The sequence below is a fragment of the Xenopus tropicalis genome, chromosome 2 (assembly GCF_000004195.4).
Source record: "Xenopus tropicalis strain Nigerian chromosome 2, UCB_Xtro_10.0, whole genome shotgun sequence".
Classification (NCBI taxonomy): Eukaryota; Metazoa; Chordata; class Amphibia; order Anura; family Pipidae; genus Xenopus; species Xenopus tropicalis.
Window position 1 is genome coordinate 28,497,698 of NC_030678.2, and position 13,807 is coordinate 28,511,504.

The following is a 13,807-nucleotide window of genomic DNA, read 5'->3' on the forward strand; positions in this document are numbered from 1 at the left end:
ATCTGGGACAGACCATACGATAGTGATGTCTGCGTTAAAGATATTGGTTAATGAATTATATTCATAACCCCAGTGTTCACATTCTTCAGGCATGGTATTAAGTGGCTGACAGTAAGGCTGACAGTAAGGCTGACAATGCCCTGGGGAACTATGAAGCCCAATTAAGGTAAGATTGGGGGAGAGTGTGTATTTGCTCTTCTAGATACTCTTAAAATGAAGGTTATGTATTGTTGGAACCATAAAAAAAAAAAAGTCAACCACACCCAACCCAGCAATCTACCTCTATTTATAGACCCGCACCAACTAGACCCATCTCTGATGCAATGAAGGGGCCGGTGGGGGGAAAGACACACACCTATACATAGGGGCTGCCAGAGGCAGGACATAGTAAGATTGCGTGTGGGGAGGGAGAAAGGAAAAGCTCGGCCGGAACCTGTCCACAACCTGCATATCTTGTGTGAATGTTGGCCTGAGCCTGCCCAACCCACAGGTGCCATGGGTCCCATTGGGCCAACCCGTACATCACTAATATTACTTGTTATGTGCTTAGGAGGGTCCTGACAAATGGTTTCACCTAATCTAAAGTAGCAATGCAGAGAAAATGATTTTAAAGGCAGTATACTGCCACTCTTCTCCAGGGAACAGCTCTCCAATATACAAGGTCATGTAAGCAATAGGTACTGGTCCACAAATTCTTCCTCTTCATTTTTAGAGGCCCACAAAGAACAAGTTTCTCCCTGGCTCCTTGGATCATGTCCATGCCTGGCAGAACTTGTAACACCATGTACAGTACTTCTCCTCTCTTGCATTTCCCAATGTCCCCCTGAGAAGAGACTGGAATAAAAACACCCAGACTGAGCAATCTGTGCCTCTCTCTCTGGTACCAGTGATACCTGAATTAAAGGCACATGGCTTACTGCATGCATCATATGATTTCAAAAGCAGAAACAAAACTGTTCAATCCATAATGACTTTCCAAGATGTATTTCTTCTTTTTTTGTTGTTAAATCTCCGTACAGCAGAGCTAACGTCCATCAAGCCCACTGCTTTTTCATTAACAGTCACGCAACGTTCTATAAAACAGCAGATATTTTGTTTCCTAAGTGTCTTGATGATTTCATATCATAACAAACATTGTGCGTTCATTCTGCCTTTTGGCCAACATCTCTGCCCTATACAGACTCATTGCGAGCAGAACGGGGGACCTGTGTTGCATTTGATAAGTTCAGCGAAAAGCAGAAAACCAGATGTTGTTTCGTTCCACGGTTCTGCTTAACAATTTAGCACATGTTACATGATTTCCAAGGATTTAGAAAATGAGGAGAGTAGGGTGTTGATTATTTAAAAGCACGTTAATTTCCTGTTATTCAGTGAAGCTAACAGCACTAAATCTGGGATGGTAAAAACACAAGCCTGCCAGTGGTTGGAATCTCCTGGATTCTGGCGCAGGAGGATATCAGCGGCTCACTTATCAATGTACCAGCAATCTTGACTAGAAATTGCATTTTCCCCTTTTAGATATTAACCATTTCTCACCAGTGTTTTATCAGCTTGAACCTGCAGAGATCCATTCAAACCAAAGTGCACACCAGCGTCTTTCAATCAATCCATTAAAGGGGTGGCTCACCATTATATTAACGTTTAATATGTTATAGAATGGCCAATTTAAAAAAAAAAAAAGAAGTTTCAATTGGTTTTCATTTTTGAATTATTTGTTTTCCTCTTTGTACTCTTTCCCCGGCAGCCACAAAATAATTGCTCTTTGAAGCTACAATTTTCCTGTTATTGTTACTTTTTATTACTTGTCTTTATATTCAGACCCAATCCCATTTATATTCCAGTTTCTCATTCAGACCACTGGCTGGTTACTAAGGTAATTTGGACCTTAGCAACTTTATAGCTGCTAAAACACCAAACTGAAGAGTTGCTGAATAAAAAGCTAAAAAATTCAAAAATCACAAATAATAAAAAATCCAAAAGTCCAACTGCAAATTGTTTTAAAACAGCACTCTCTACAATATACTAAAAAGAACAACCCCTTTAATTTGAGAATGCTCAGGTTGCTTTACTACTGAAGCCTTTGTTAACGTGGCACCATGTGAGAAATTTCCCAAGAGTTTTTAATACCAAGAAAATTTAAGTTACAAATGATACCCAAGATGGAGAAAAAGAAGAAACTTTGTTGTGCTGTTTCTGCTGGAGGGCCCCATGACTTATCACGAAGTAAGAATTCTGAAATTCCATGGAAATTTTGTTGGTTGTTTTCTGAGAGAATTGCACAAATAACCTTACATTCTCAGTAAACAGGCTCCAGCCCTTACAAATCACATCAAACTACTAGGGATGTACTGAATCCATCATTTTTGGATACAGCCAAATACTAAAAAAAATGGGTTCAGATTTGCTTTGGATGAACAGTAAGGATTTGTCCGAATCCAAATCCTGCAGAAAGTGTTGGGATTGTGCCAAATGCTGAACCAAATCCTGGAATTTGCGCATCCCTACAAAACACACATAGAAGCAAAGAAAGAAAGAAAGAAGAATTCTTGTTAGGTAGCACAAAGAATACAAGTTTATTGGTTCCTTACTAACCCAGAACATTCAGGGGATTAATTAAGTTATTAAGAGGAGCTTAATGACACGTGTGTTTCCATTCCTCTGTTTTCAATAACAAATTGCTATAAACAGTGGCAAGGTATTGGCTAACATTCAATGCACTCCTAATTGCAACAAGTCGCTGAAATTGTTGACTTTCTCAAATAAATAGAACATTTCATATTTCCTGTGTTTATATAAATAGCCTGTTGCTGCTGTGTATACAGATTTACCGGTATTAGAAAAGCCTTGTGCCTTAGCACAGCACGGAAAGTATACTTTGCCTAATAAACATAATTATATACACACACACACATATATATATATATATATATATATACTGGAACAAGGACAGCACTCCTAGGATTTAAAGAATTGTGAACAACATGTAAATGCAAAAGGTTTATTACAACTACAGATTTGGGATCCGTTGTATGAAAAACCTGTTATCCAGAAAGCTTAGAATCACAGGGAGGACAATGATTAAATGATTTTTAGTAGACGTAGTAATATGGTGATCCATACAGATGTTATATAAGCCTTCATAACATCTAGTCGACCAGGCCAGTCAGTGGTTTAATATATAGTGAATAAAGTACCCATTAGTAAAATATACAGCGATTTATGTACCCCTATTGTAAAATATAAGGCCATTATAAGTGACTTTTAATATCCTCTTATTGCACGACAGGGAGCACATTTCAGTGAGTCATGTGACAGAAATTACATCACTGAGCACTGATTATAACTGATGACATCACTAAGCACCTTTTATAAGGATATCATTTATTAATGGTTCCTGTATTACAGGAGTATTAATACTTCCTTAAGTTGAAACCTCCTTTCTGATCTTTGGGGGGGGGGGGGGGGGGGGGGGAGTCACGTCCCCTAGAGGAAATCTACTAACGCATAATGACCCCTTGTAAAGGTATACAAAGATAATTTCCACTAAGAACCACAATGGAAATAATCCCAACTTTTCTGGGCTAGAGACTGCAGTTTATAATATAATGGGGGCCTTACCAGTGCTACCTTCTCTTTTCCAAGACCATCAGACTGGCCTTTGCTGCTAAAAACAGGCAGTGAGGTTAAAGGAACAGTAACACCAAAAAATGAACATGGTTTAAAGTAATTAAAATATAATGATGTGTTGCCATGCACTGGTACAACTGATCTGCCTGCTTTAGAAACGCTATTTTTGTGCACATAAACAAATTGCTGTGCGGGTAAGGAGGGAATTGAAAAAGGGCTAAATAGCAAATAACATAAGCTCTGTAGAACACCATTATATTCTACATAGCTTATCTGCTATGTAACCTGTGCCTTTTCTCCTTTGAATAGCTGCCCCCATGGCTTAACAGCAACTTATTTATATAAACTATAGTCGGGTTTCGGAAACATACACCAGTTTTACCAGCGTAGGCAGAAGTTCATGATACAGGTATTGGACCCCTTATCTGGAAACCCATTATCCAGAAAGTTCCGAATTACGGAAAGGCCATCTCCCATAGTCTCCATTTTAATCAAATAATTCACATTTTTTAAAATGGTTTCCTTTTTCTCTGTAATAATAAAACAGTACCTGTATTTTTCCCAACTAAGATATAATTAATCCTTATTGGAGCCAAAACAATCCTATTGGGTTTAATTACTGTTTAAATCATTTTTTAGTAGACTTAAGGTAAGAGATCCAAATTACGGAAAGACCCCTTATCCGGAAAACCCCAGGTCCCGAGCATTCTGGATAGCAGGTCCCATACCTGTATTTTAATGACTTTAAAACACTTATTTTTTTGGTGTTACTGTTCCTTTAACATGTACAAATACTCTTCCCTGAGAAGGATTGGGCAATTTAAGCCCTAATGTGTTCTAATGTCTCTCACATAGAGTCAGTTAGATTAAAACATGGAAGGGGGGGGGGGCATAGGAATTATTTATAGAATGTAACAGATGCACAGCATCTTATTTGCATTCTGTAATTTTTCCACCATGAAAAATCGCTTTAGTTGGGCAGCCAGTCCCAGAATGCCTTGTGGTCACCGGCCGATGCACCACAAATGAGTCCAAAGCCTGGGAAAGCACTATCGCCATGGTAACAGCTACAAAACAAAGCGAGCCGGGTCAGACCATTCTGGACAAGTTAATTATCTTATCCACTGAGGGGATTTATAATGGGCGGCTGGCTCCCTGCACCCCCAAAATGCAACATGTGTCCAAGGCGGGGGGGACTCTGCTCAGCAGGCACTTTCCATGCCATGCCAATCACTTACAGTAATGTTTGAGCAACCACAAAGATATACATTACCAGCGAGTGGCCGAAATTCTGCGTTACTGTACTGGAAAATGTTACGCCATGCGAATGTGACAGAAACCATAAATGAATCCATAACAGCTGGATCTGGTTTCAGCCCTCGGAACATTTGTTTAACTTTCAAACACTTGATGTGCCATTAGGTTGATTAACAATAAAAAGAGAAATGCTTTAAATCTGCCGGCCCGCTGACACAGTAATGTATAAATGTATTTATTTGGTCTAGCTGCTGGGACTAGACACAGTATAGCCTGTAAAGTTCTCCCATAGCCAGCCTGATTATTAAGCGGTTTATTGCTCATTAGCTTAACATGTTATTGCAGAATAATTAAGCAGAACCTACTGCTGATGAAATCCTTCTTTATTACCTTTTAGTCAGTGGCTGGCATATGGCTGGCTCACAAGCCCCTGGTTTTGAAATAAAGTGTGCTTCATAGGAAGGTGCCACACACTGCAGCACTCTCTCCGGCATATTCTAAACATTTTGTGGCTTTCTTATCATTCTGTCCATCACATTACAATCAATCACATGATTGTATCCTACTGTCCTATGCTTTCTTCCCATTATGGCCTGTGGTTATTCTTTTGTGCATATTATAACCCCTCTATCACCAGCATTCTAGCCTAAACATTCTAGCCCACACATTCAAGTCATTGTATCAAATGAAACAGAACCATTGTGTTCTACATATTCTGTACAGGTACAGGATCTGTTATCCATAAACCCATTATCTGGAAAGTTTTAATTACAGGAAGGCCAGCTTCTATAGACTCCATAATAAGCAAATAATTCACATTTATAAAAACAATTTTCTTTTTCTGTAATAATAAAACAGTACCTTGTACTTGATCCCAATTAAGATATAATTTATCCATATTGGAGGCAAAACAACCCTATTGGGTTTATTTAATGTTTAAACATTTTTTTTGTGGACTTAAGGTATGGAGATCCAAATAACAGAAAGACTCTTTATCTGGAAAACCCCAGGTCCTGAGCATTCTGAATAAGAGATCCTATACCTGCGCATGCACTGTAACCATGCTTTTCGAAGCATTCAGAACATTGTATTTATTCAGTTCATTCTGTCCAGCACATTTTTGTCACAATATTCCAAGTGTTCTCAACATTCAACATTAGGGCTAAGCGAATTTTTTTGGCTGATACAGATTCACGGTATAATATACAATTTTGCGAGTGGCAAACATTTCTACAAATCGGCGTTAGAATTTTTCTGTTTCACAACAGAAAAAATAGCAAATCCAGGTTAATCTATCCACTGACTCTAATGCATTTGGCTCAAGAAAACTGCCTAGTGTCTCCAATGCATTTGGCACAAGAAAAAAGGTGCCCAAAAATTGCCTATTGTTCATAATGCATTTGGAGGAATGTTGCAATTTCTGCAAATTTTCAGCAGTTTTGCTCATCACTATTCAACACGTTTTAGTCACTTGGACCCATACATGCTAACATTTTAAATCCACAAGTTCTGGTAATTGGAAGCCAATTATGCAGGCCTGTTCCATTTATACTACTGGAGGCCCAAGTGCTTGCCATCCCTGCACTGCCATAGACAGCAACAAGGTCTCCCAAATTACCTGAACACTGGAACTTTCACTGCTCCCCTTTTATATCGACCCAAAGTCATTTCTGGAGGGTGGACAATTGTACAAAAAAAAAAGGCACAGACAGATGTTTGTGTGTGTGGTTCCTTGAAATGTAATGTATGAAGCAAGTGGGACCACAGGAACGGTCGGACAGTCATAGTCAGTTCAGTATCCATTGATGCCCAGCCAGGTTTGCCAACCTGAATTTAGGGCATCTGGCAGAATAAAATTACTATATCAATGCATGTGTGTAAGAGCAGATCCAAGACAAGGGTTAAACAACAAACCACTGGACAGTCAAGTACATCAAACCTACAAAGGCACTTACTAATGCCAAGCAGAGTAATACCCAGTCACCTTGGGCCATGGCTAGAATTAGCTTACAGGGTAGGGCAGGTACAGAAGGAACTCATAAGAACAAATAATCAAAGGGAAAGAATTTTTAACTTATTATTAACACAGACTAAGATTAAAACAATGCCACCACCTACAGGAGAAATGTATGTATAACATTATAGGTAAAAAGGCCTTTTGTATGAGTGATACACATGAAAATAAAGTCCACTTTTCTTTGTAGACCATAGTAATGATAACAGCCGGTTACAATATAAACATCCACTGAAAAGTAAAAGATTAAAATGCAATTGTACAATATGAGATTTGACTGCAACTGGGTATGAACTGGGTACTTTCTATAATAATACATAGTAGACATTTTATAAATATATTTTTTGTCTTTTATATTTAAGGCACCCGAGGAAGCAGCCGTCAGCACTGGTCCAACACGGATTCCCAAGCCAAAGCCTATTGGTGCATCCAAACTGCCTGTTAAGAAGATAAACTCAGCTAAAGACATTCCAAATATTCCAATTGGCACTAGAAGATGATAAGACCCTGGGTCGGCAAAAGGGGAAGATTTAACCAAGAAGAGTCTCACATCCACATAGGTTGGGGCATATGTATCAATAAATTCTGTGCTGAGGCAACTGATTGGTGGGGCGAATATATCTGCATATTAGCATTCTTTATCAAATAAGGACCCTTTTTAAATTTCATTTTCCGCTCATAAATATTTTAACAATGCCTTGTACAGCCGCTTTATGGGTAAGAATCTGAATGTATTGCTTCATGGCAAAAAGCATCTTCTGAATAAAATCCTGATTTGTATGACTGGTATAGAGATGTATAAATAAAATCTGCAACTTATATCTACTGTGTGATAATCTTTGCAAAGATCCCGTTCACCTCCGCACTGCCATTCCTAGAGACAATGCCACTGGCACATACCCTACATCAGGGGTGGGCAAACTACGGCCCGTGGGCCACATCCGGCCCGCCAAAGCCGCCAAAGTTGTTAGTTAAAAAAATACCTCCAGTGTCAAAAATGGCAGCTGGGCTGCTTCCTCCTACTATCACATGGGCGCCGGCGGCGTCTCTGATTGGTGGGCCCTGTTTGTTAGAGCGCAGCACCACCCAGGAGCGCACCGCTGCCCCTCTCTTTGCCGGCACGTACCTTATCGCGCTGTGAGGCATGCACAGAAGGGGATAGCGTGCGTTCAGCGTCATTCAAACAGAAAGCTGGCGTGTTGCAAACCGTTGAAAGTTCTGAAGCTTGTTGCTGGCTGCTGGCACAGGTACAGATTGTGGGCTTGGGTTGGGGGCAATATGATTGCTGGCACAGGTACAGATTGTGGGCTTGGGGGCAATATGATTGCTGGCACAGGTACAGATTGTGGGCTTGGGTTGGGGGCAATATGATTGCTGGCACAGGTACAGATTGTGGGCTTGGGTTGGGGGCAATATGGCATCTGGTGCTGGCCCGGCACCCCGTCAAATTTTAAAGGCCAATGTGGCCCCCGAGCCAAAAAGTTTGCCCACCCCTGCCCTACATGATGGGTGCCACTATATACTAAAACACTGCAATTCAACTCCATCATGTTGTTGCATTGTGCTGCCATTGACCCACTCTGATTGGAGGAAATCCAGAAGCAACTGGCCAATGATCACTGGAAATCTGACCAACAGCTCCCAGAAGGCACACTTTTTATCAGGTGCTCTGCTGTTGAGAATTCGGTTTTTCTAGTTATAACAAAAATTAACAAAAAAAATGTCCAAACTGATAAATTGATTAAATGTAAAAGGTCAGGACCACATTCCGCTGAACCCTTGAGAAGGTTCCAGCAGCTGCAAAGTAGCACAAAGTAGGAATGTGAATGGCCCCTCAACACACCAGATGGAATGCCTGTCATACATCATATTCAATGTTGGTTTGAAGGTGACACATGATTAGTGAAACACAGGGGGATACAACTATTTGCTAAGAGTACAAAGTGGACTTTGGAATTGTACTCCAGCTTCACTGGATCAAGTGCTCTGCTAAAAAGCAACAAAAACTCTCAAAAAAAAATGAAAGCATATCCAAACCCTAAAAACATATGAATGTAAAATTGGTCTTCTAAGCACTTTTGCAATTTACATTACTCATTATTTTTTTCATTTTCAAGATATTAGACATTTCAGACAATTTAAAACTGCAAATAAAATACATTTTGCAGCAAGAGCACCACCTGCTGGCTGGTTTCAGCAACAGTCTCCAGTCAGGAAAAAACATACCCTGAAAAAGGAGGTGTGTAGATGAGCGAATCTGTCCCATTTCACTTCGGTAAAAATTTGCTTAATGGCAAAAAGTTGTGAAACTGAAGTCAATTTTTCTCACAACAGTTTTTTTACCACACGTCTTCTTTTCACCCATTGGAGATTATTAGCATTTTTTCACGGCGAAACCTGCCAAAATATTTTCATTCATCACTATTGGTTGTTCAGCTTAGAAAATCAAGTTAGAAGAGACATCTGGCGTTTCTCTAGTTAGTATGAAGCAAAGCAACATGAAAACAATCACAACACCTTTCATTTCATTTTTTTTTTTTCCTGACTGTAAACAGTTGGCCACAATGACCATTGGGTGACTCTTGCTACAAAATTCATTATATTAGCAATTTTAAATTGTTGAAACAACTAATTATTTTTTTTCTTTCATTTCAAATAAATTAAAGAAAATTTTTCTAAGCACTTTTCAAATTTACATTTTTTTCTAATTAAATGAATTTGTAATAACAGCACCACTTTCTGGTCATTTTGGGCAATTGTCTACACTTAGGGGAAAAAAGTGTAAAAAAAAAAAAAACTAGTGATGTTGCACTGCAACTGAAACACCAGATGGCTCCTTAAACTTAATTCCCTAATCAGAGTAACACAACAATGATGGATCACAATAACATCAAAGCTTATGTTGATTAATTGCTACAATTGGCAGCACTTGGGCTAAAACAAACCTGCCCATGTGAAAATAGGGACATTTGGTAAAATAAAAAAAACACAAAATTGCCATTGATGTATATATTGTAATCAGACTGTTTGTGATGGTGAAGCCACAGCTATTAACATTAATAACCAAGATGTGTGGAGTACACTATGTTGTTAGGGTATGTAGGCATTTGCTGCTACAAGCAGATCTACACTGGGATTCAAAATAGGCCCTGGCATTACAAGTATTACAAGTACACAGAGGCCCAAACAGCCCCCACCAGCCCAATAAATAGTGACTGCCTATGGCATCTTACAGCAGCCCCTCTGGCATTTGCCTGAATCCACAGATTGCCAGTCCAAGCCTGAGCACAAGCCCTACAGTTCTTAGGGCTCTGGCACACAGGGAGATTAGTCGGCCGCGACAAATCTCTCTTGTCATGGGCGACTAATCTCCCCGAAATACCATCCCACCAGCGAAACTGTAAGTCGCCAGTGGGATGGCACACGCTGCGCAGGCGATTTAGGCAAATCGGCGAAAATGCCTCGCGAGGCAACTTTGGCGATTTGCTGAAATCGCCTGCTCAGCATGTGCCATCCCACCGGCGACTTACAGTTTCGCTGGTGGGATGGTAGTTCGGGGAGATTAGTCGCCCGTGACAAGGGAGATTTGTCGTGGGCGATTAATCTCCCCGTGTGCCAAAGCCCTTAACATCCATGTAAACTTACCTGTGAAACCATGGCGCTCCAGCTGGAGCCCTTTGGGACAGATATGGCCCCCCCCAAATATTTTATGGTTTCAGACTTGTCAAAAGCTCCAATAATCTTATTAACTGGCATGATAATGTTATGATAATCTGTCCCCCAAACAAACAGCATAGTGAATAAGTGGCCCATGTTATGGAAACATTTGGGCATCACTGCATTAATCTCTCACTCATTCTGGTACTGGGTATGACACACAGTTGGGCACGGAGCTTGCAATTGCACTATAACTCATAACAACCAATCAGCTGCTGGATATCGGTCACCTTATCATTCAGACACCTTTGAAGGCGCTCGAACATTGGCAAAGTTTTAATGCTGAATCATCAGATGGGGGTAGAATTCTTTTATTTCTACCTGCGTATCTGACGATTCAGCTCTTAAAGTTAGTAAACAAAACTCAGATTGGTTCCTTTGGGTCACTAAGCTAAGGTTTGTGAAACAAATAAAAAATCAATGCACAAAATGCACCAGCCACCCTGCCATAAACAGAACTTGGGGCCAGCCTGCCAAGGAAAAAGAAAACCAGCCAGCAGTCATTCTATTTCTAACATCATAAAACACTTACATGCAATAAGAGCAGAAGGGCTGGGGGGGAGGTACATGAGAGAATGCACTGGGCACATATGATTGGCTGTCTGTAAGTACAAGGGGGAATGCACTGGGCACATGTGATTGGCTGTCTGTAAGTACAAGGGGGAATGCACTGGGCACATTTGATTGGATGTCTGTAAGTACAAGAGGGAATGCACTGGGCACATATGATTGGCTGTCTGTAAGTACAAGAGGGAATGCACTGGGCACATATGATTGGATGTCTGTAAGTACAAGAGGGAATGCACTGGGCACATACGATTGGCTGTCTGTAAGTACAAGAGGGAATGCACTGGGCACATACGATTGGCTGTCTGTAAGTACAAGGGGGAATGCACTGGGCACATACGATTGGCTGGCTGTAAGTACAAGGGGGAATGCACTGGGCACATACGATTGGCTGTCTGTAAGTACAAGGGGGAATGCACTGGGCACATATGATTGGCTGTCTGTAAGTACAAGGGGGAATGCACTGGGCACATATGATTGGCTGTCTGTAAGTACAAGAGGGAATGCACTGGGCACATATGATTGGCTGTCTGTAAGTACAAGGGGGAATGCACTGGGCACATATGATTGGCTGTCTGTAAGTACAAGGGGGAATGCACTGGGCACATATAATTGGCTGTCTGTAAGTACAAGGGGGAATGCACTGGGCACTTATGATTGGCTGGCTGTAAGTACAAGGGGGAATGCACTGGGCACATATGATTGGCTGTCTGTAAGTACAAGAGGGAATGCACTGGGCACATATGATTGGCTGGCTGTAAGTACAAGAGGGAATGCACTGGGCACATATGATTGGCTGGCTGTAAGTACAAGGGGGAATGCACTGGGCACATATGATTGGCTGTCTGTAAGTACAAGAGGGAATGCACTGGGCACATATGATTGGCTGTCTGTAAGTACAAGAGGGAATGCACTGGGCACATATGATTGGCTGTCTGTAAGTACAAGGGGGAATGCACTGGGCACATATGATTGGCTGTCTGTAAGTACAAGGGGGAATGCACTGGGCACATATGATTGGCTGTCTGTAAGTACAAGGGGGAATGCACTGGGCACATTTGATTGGCTGTCTGTAAGTACAAGAGGGAATGCACTGGGCACATATGATTGGCTGTCTGTAAGTACAAGGGGGAATGCACTGGGCACATATGATTGGCTGGCTGTAAGTACAAGGGGGAATGCACTGGGCACATATGATTGGCTGGCTGTAAGTACAAGGGGGAATGCACTGGGCACATATGATTGGCTGGCTGTAAGTACAAGGGGAATGCACTGGGCACATATGATTGGCTGTCTGTAAGTACAAGGGGGAATGCACTGGGCACATATGATTGGCTGTCTGTAAGTACAAGGGGGAATGCACTGGGCACATATGATTGGCTGTCTGTAAGTACAAGGGGGAATGCACTGGGCACATATGATTGGCAGTCTGTAAGTACAAGGGGGAATGCACTGGGCACATATGATTGGCTGGCTGTAAGTACAAGGGGGAATGCACTGGGCACATATGATTGGCTGGCTGTAAGTACAAGGGGGAATGCACTGGGCACATATGATTGGCTGTCTGTAAGTACAAGGGGGAATGAACTGGGCACATATGATTGGCTGTCTGTAAGTACAAGGGGGAATGAACTGGGCACATATGATTGGCTGTCTGTAAGTACAAGGGGGAATGCACTGGGCACATATGATTGCTCTGATTTTCCTCCCCAAAATCAGAGCCCATTTGCTGCCCGGTACTGTACTAGAGCTGAGACCCTTGGCCATGAGGGATTTGGTTTCACCCGGTGAATGGAAGAAGCTCAGGCAGATTAAAGTCCTGTCTCCCCGAGTGCTGCAGCACAGTAAGCCGGCATGCACATCCCAGCAGGCTCTATAGGGAAGCTACAGGCAGCTACTCGGCACTATCCCATGCCCCTCCCTGTACCTGAGTTATCAGCAGCGTCACCGGCCGGCTCCTCCCACCATTCGTCTCCCAGCTCATCCGCCATGTGGGAATCCCACGTTTAGCCGGTACCGGGCAGCCTCACTACTTCGTACCAACTCCGATAGGTTCCAATCAGGAGCCACATGTAGGGGCGGAGCAATGAATCCAAGCCTCTTTCTCATCTCGGAACCACGCCCATGCCAAGTGCTGATTGGAGCTTTGTTTGCAGCCGCGCTGCTTCCCACAAACTTTATTGTTACTGTATTATACACAGCCTGCCCCATGTCACTTACCTGCACTTACCTGTATATTATACACAGCCTGCCCCATGTCCCTTACCTGCACTTACCTGTATATTATACACAGCCTGCCCCATGTCCCTTACCTGCACTTACCTGTATATTATACACAGCCTGCCCCATGTCACTTACCTGCACTTACCTGTATATTATACACAGCCTGCCCCATGTCACTTACCTGCACTTACCTGTATATTATACACAGCCTGCCCCATGTCCCTTACCTGCACTTACCTGTATATTATACACAGCCTGCCCCATGTCCCTTACCTGCACTTACCTGTATATTATACACAGCCTGCCCCATGTCACTTACCTGCACTTACCTGTATATTATACACAGCCTGCCCCATGTCACTTACCTGCACTTACCTGTATATTATACACAGCCTGCCCCAT

General features: G+C 41.9%; 2 protein-coding genes across 3 annotated transcripts in view; one reads left to right on the forward strand and one right to left on the reverse strand.

The window, feature by feature from the left end:
• filip1l (filamin A interacting protein 1-like) overlaps positions 1–7,717 on the forward strand; it is a 163,008-nt gene extending 155,291 nt beyond the window's left edge. For both annotated transcript variants that reach the window (XM_031896628.1, XM_012958114.3), the window contains one exon: positions 7,261–7,717. In XM_031896628.1, the coding sequence (XP_031752488.1) occupies positions 7,261–7,398 (138 nt within the window). In that variant the 3' untranslated portion in view covers positions 7,399–7,717. The remainder of the gene's footprint in view (positions 1–7,260) is intronic.
• The window catches only part of cmss1 (cms1 ribosomal small subunit homolog), a 195,827-nt gene extending 182,629 nt beyond the window's left edge, over positions 1–13,198 (reverse strand). Inside the window, exon 1 of the mRNA NM_001016943.2 lies at positions 13,110–13,198. Coding sequence (NP_001016943.1) covers positions 13,110–13,173 — 64 coding nt within the window. The 5' untranslated portion in view covers positions 13,174–13,198. The remainder of the gene's footprint in view (positions 1–13,109) is intronic.
• Between the last annotated feature and the right edge of the window lie 609 nt (positions 13,199–13,807).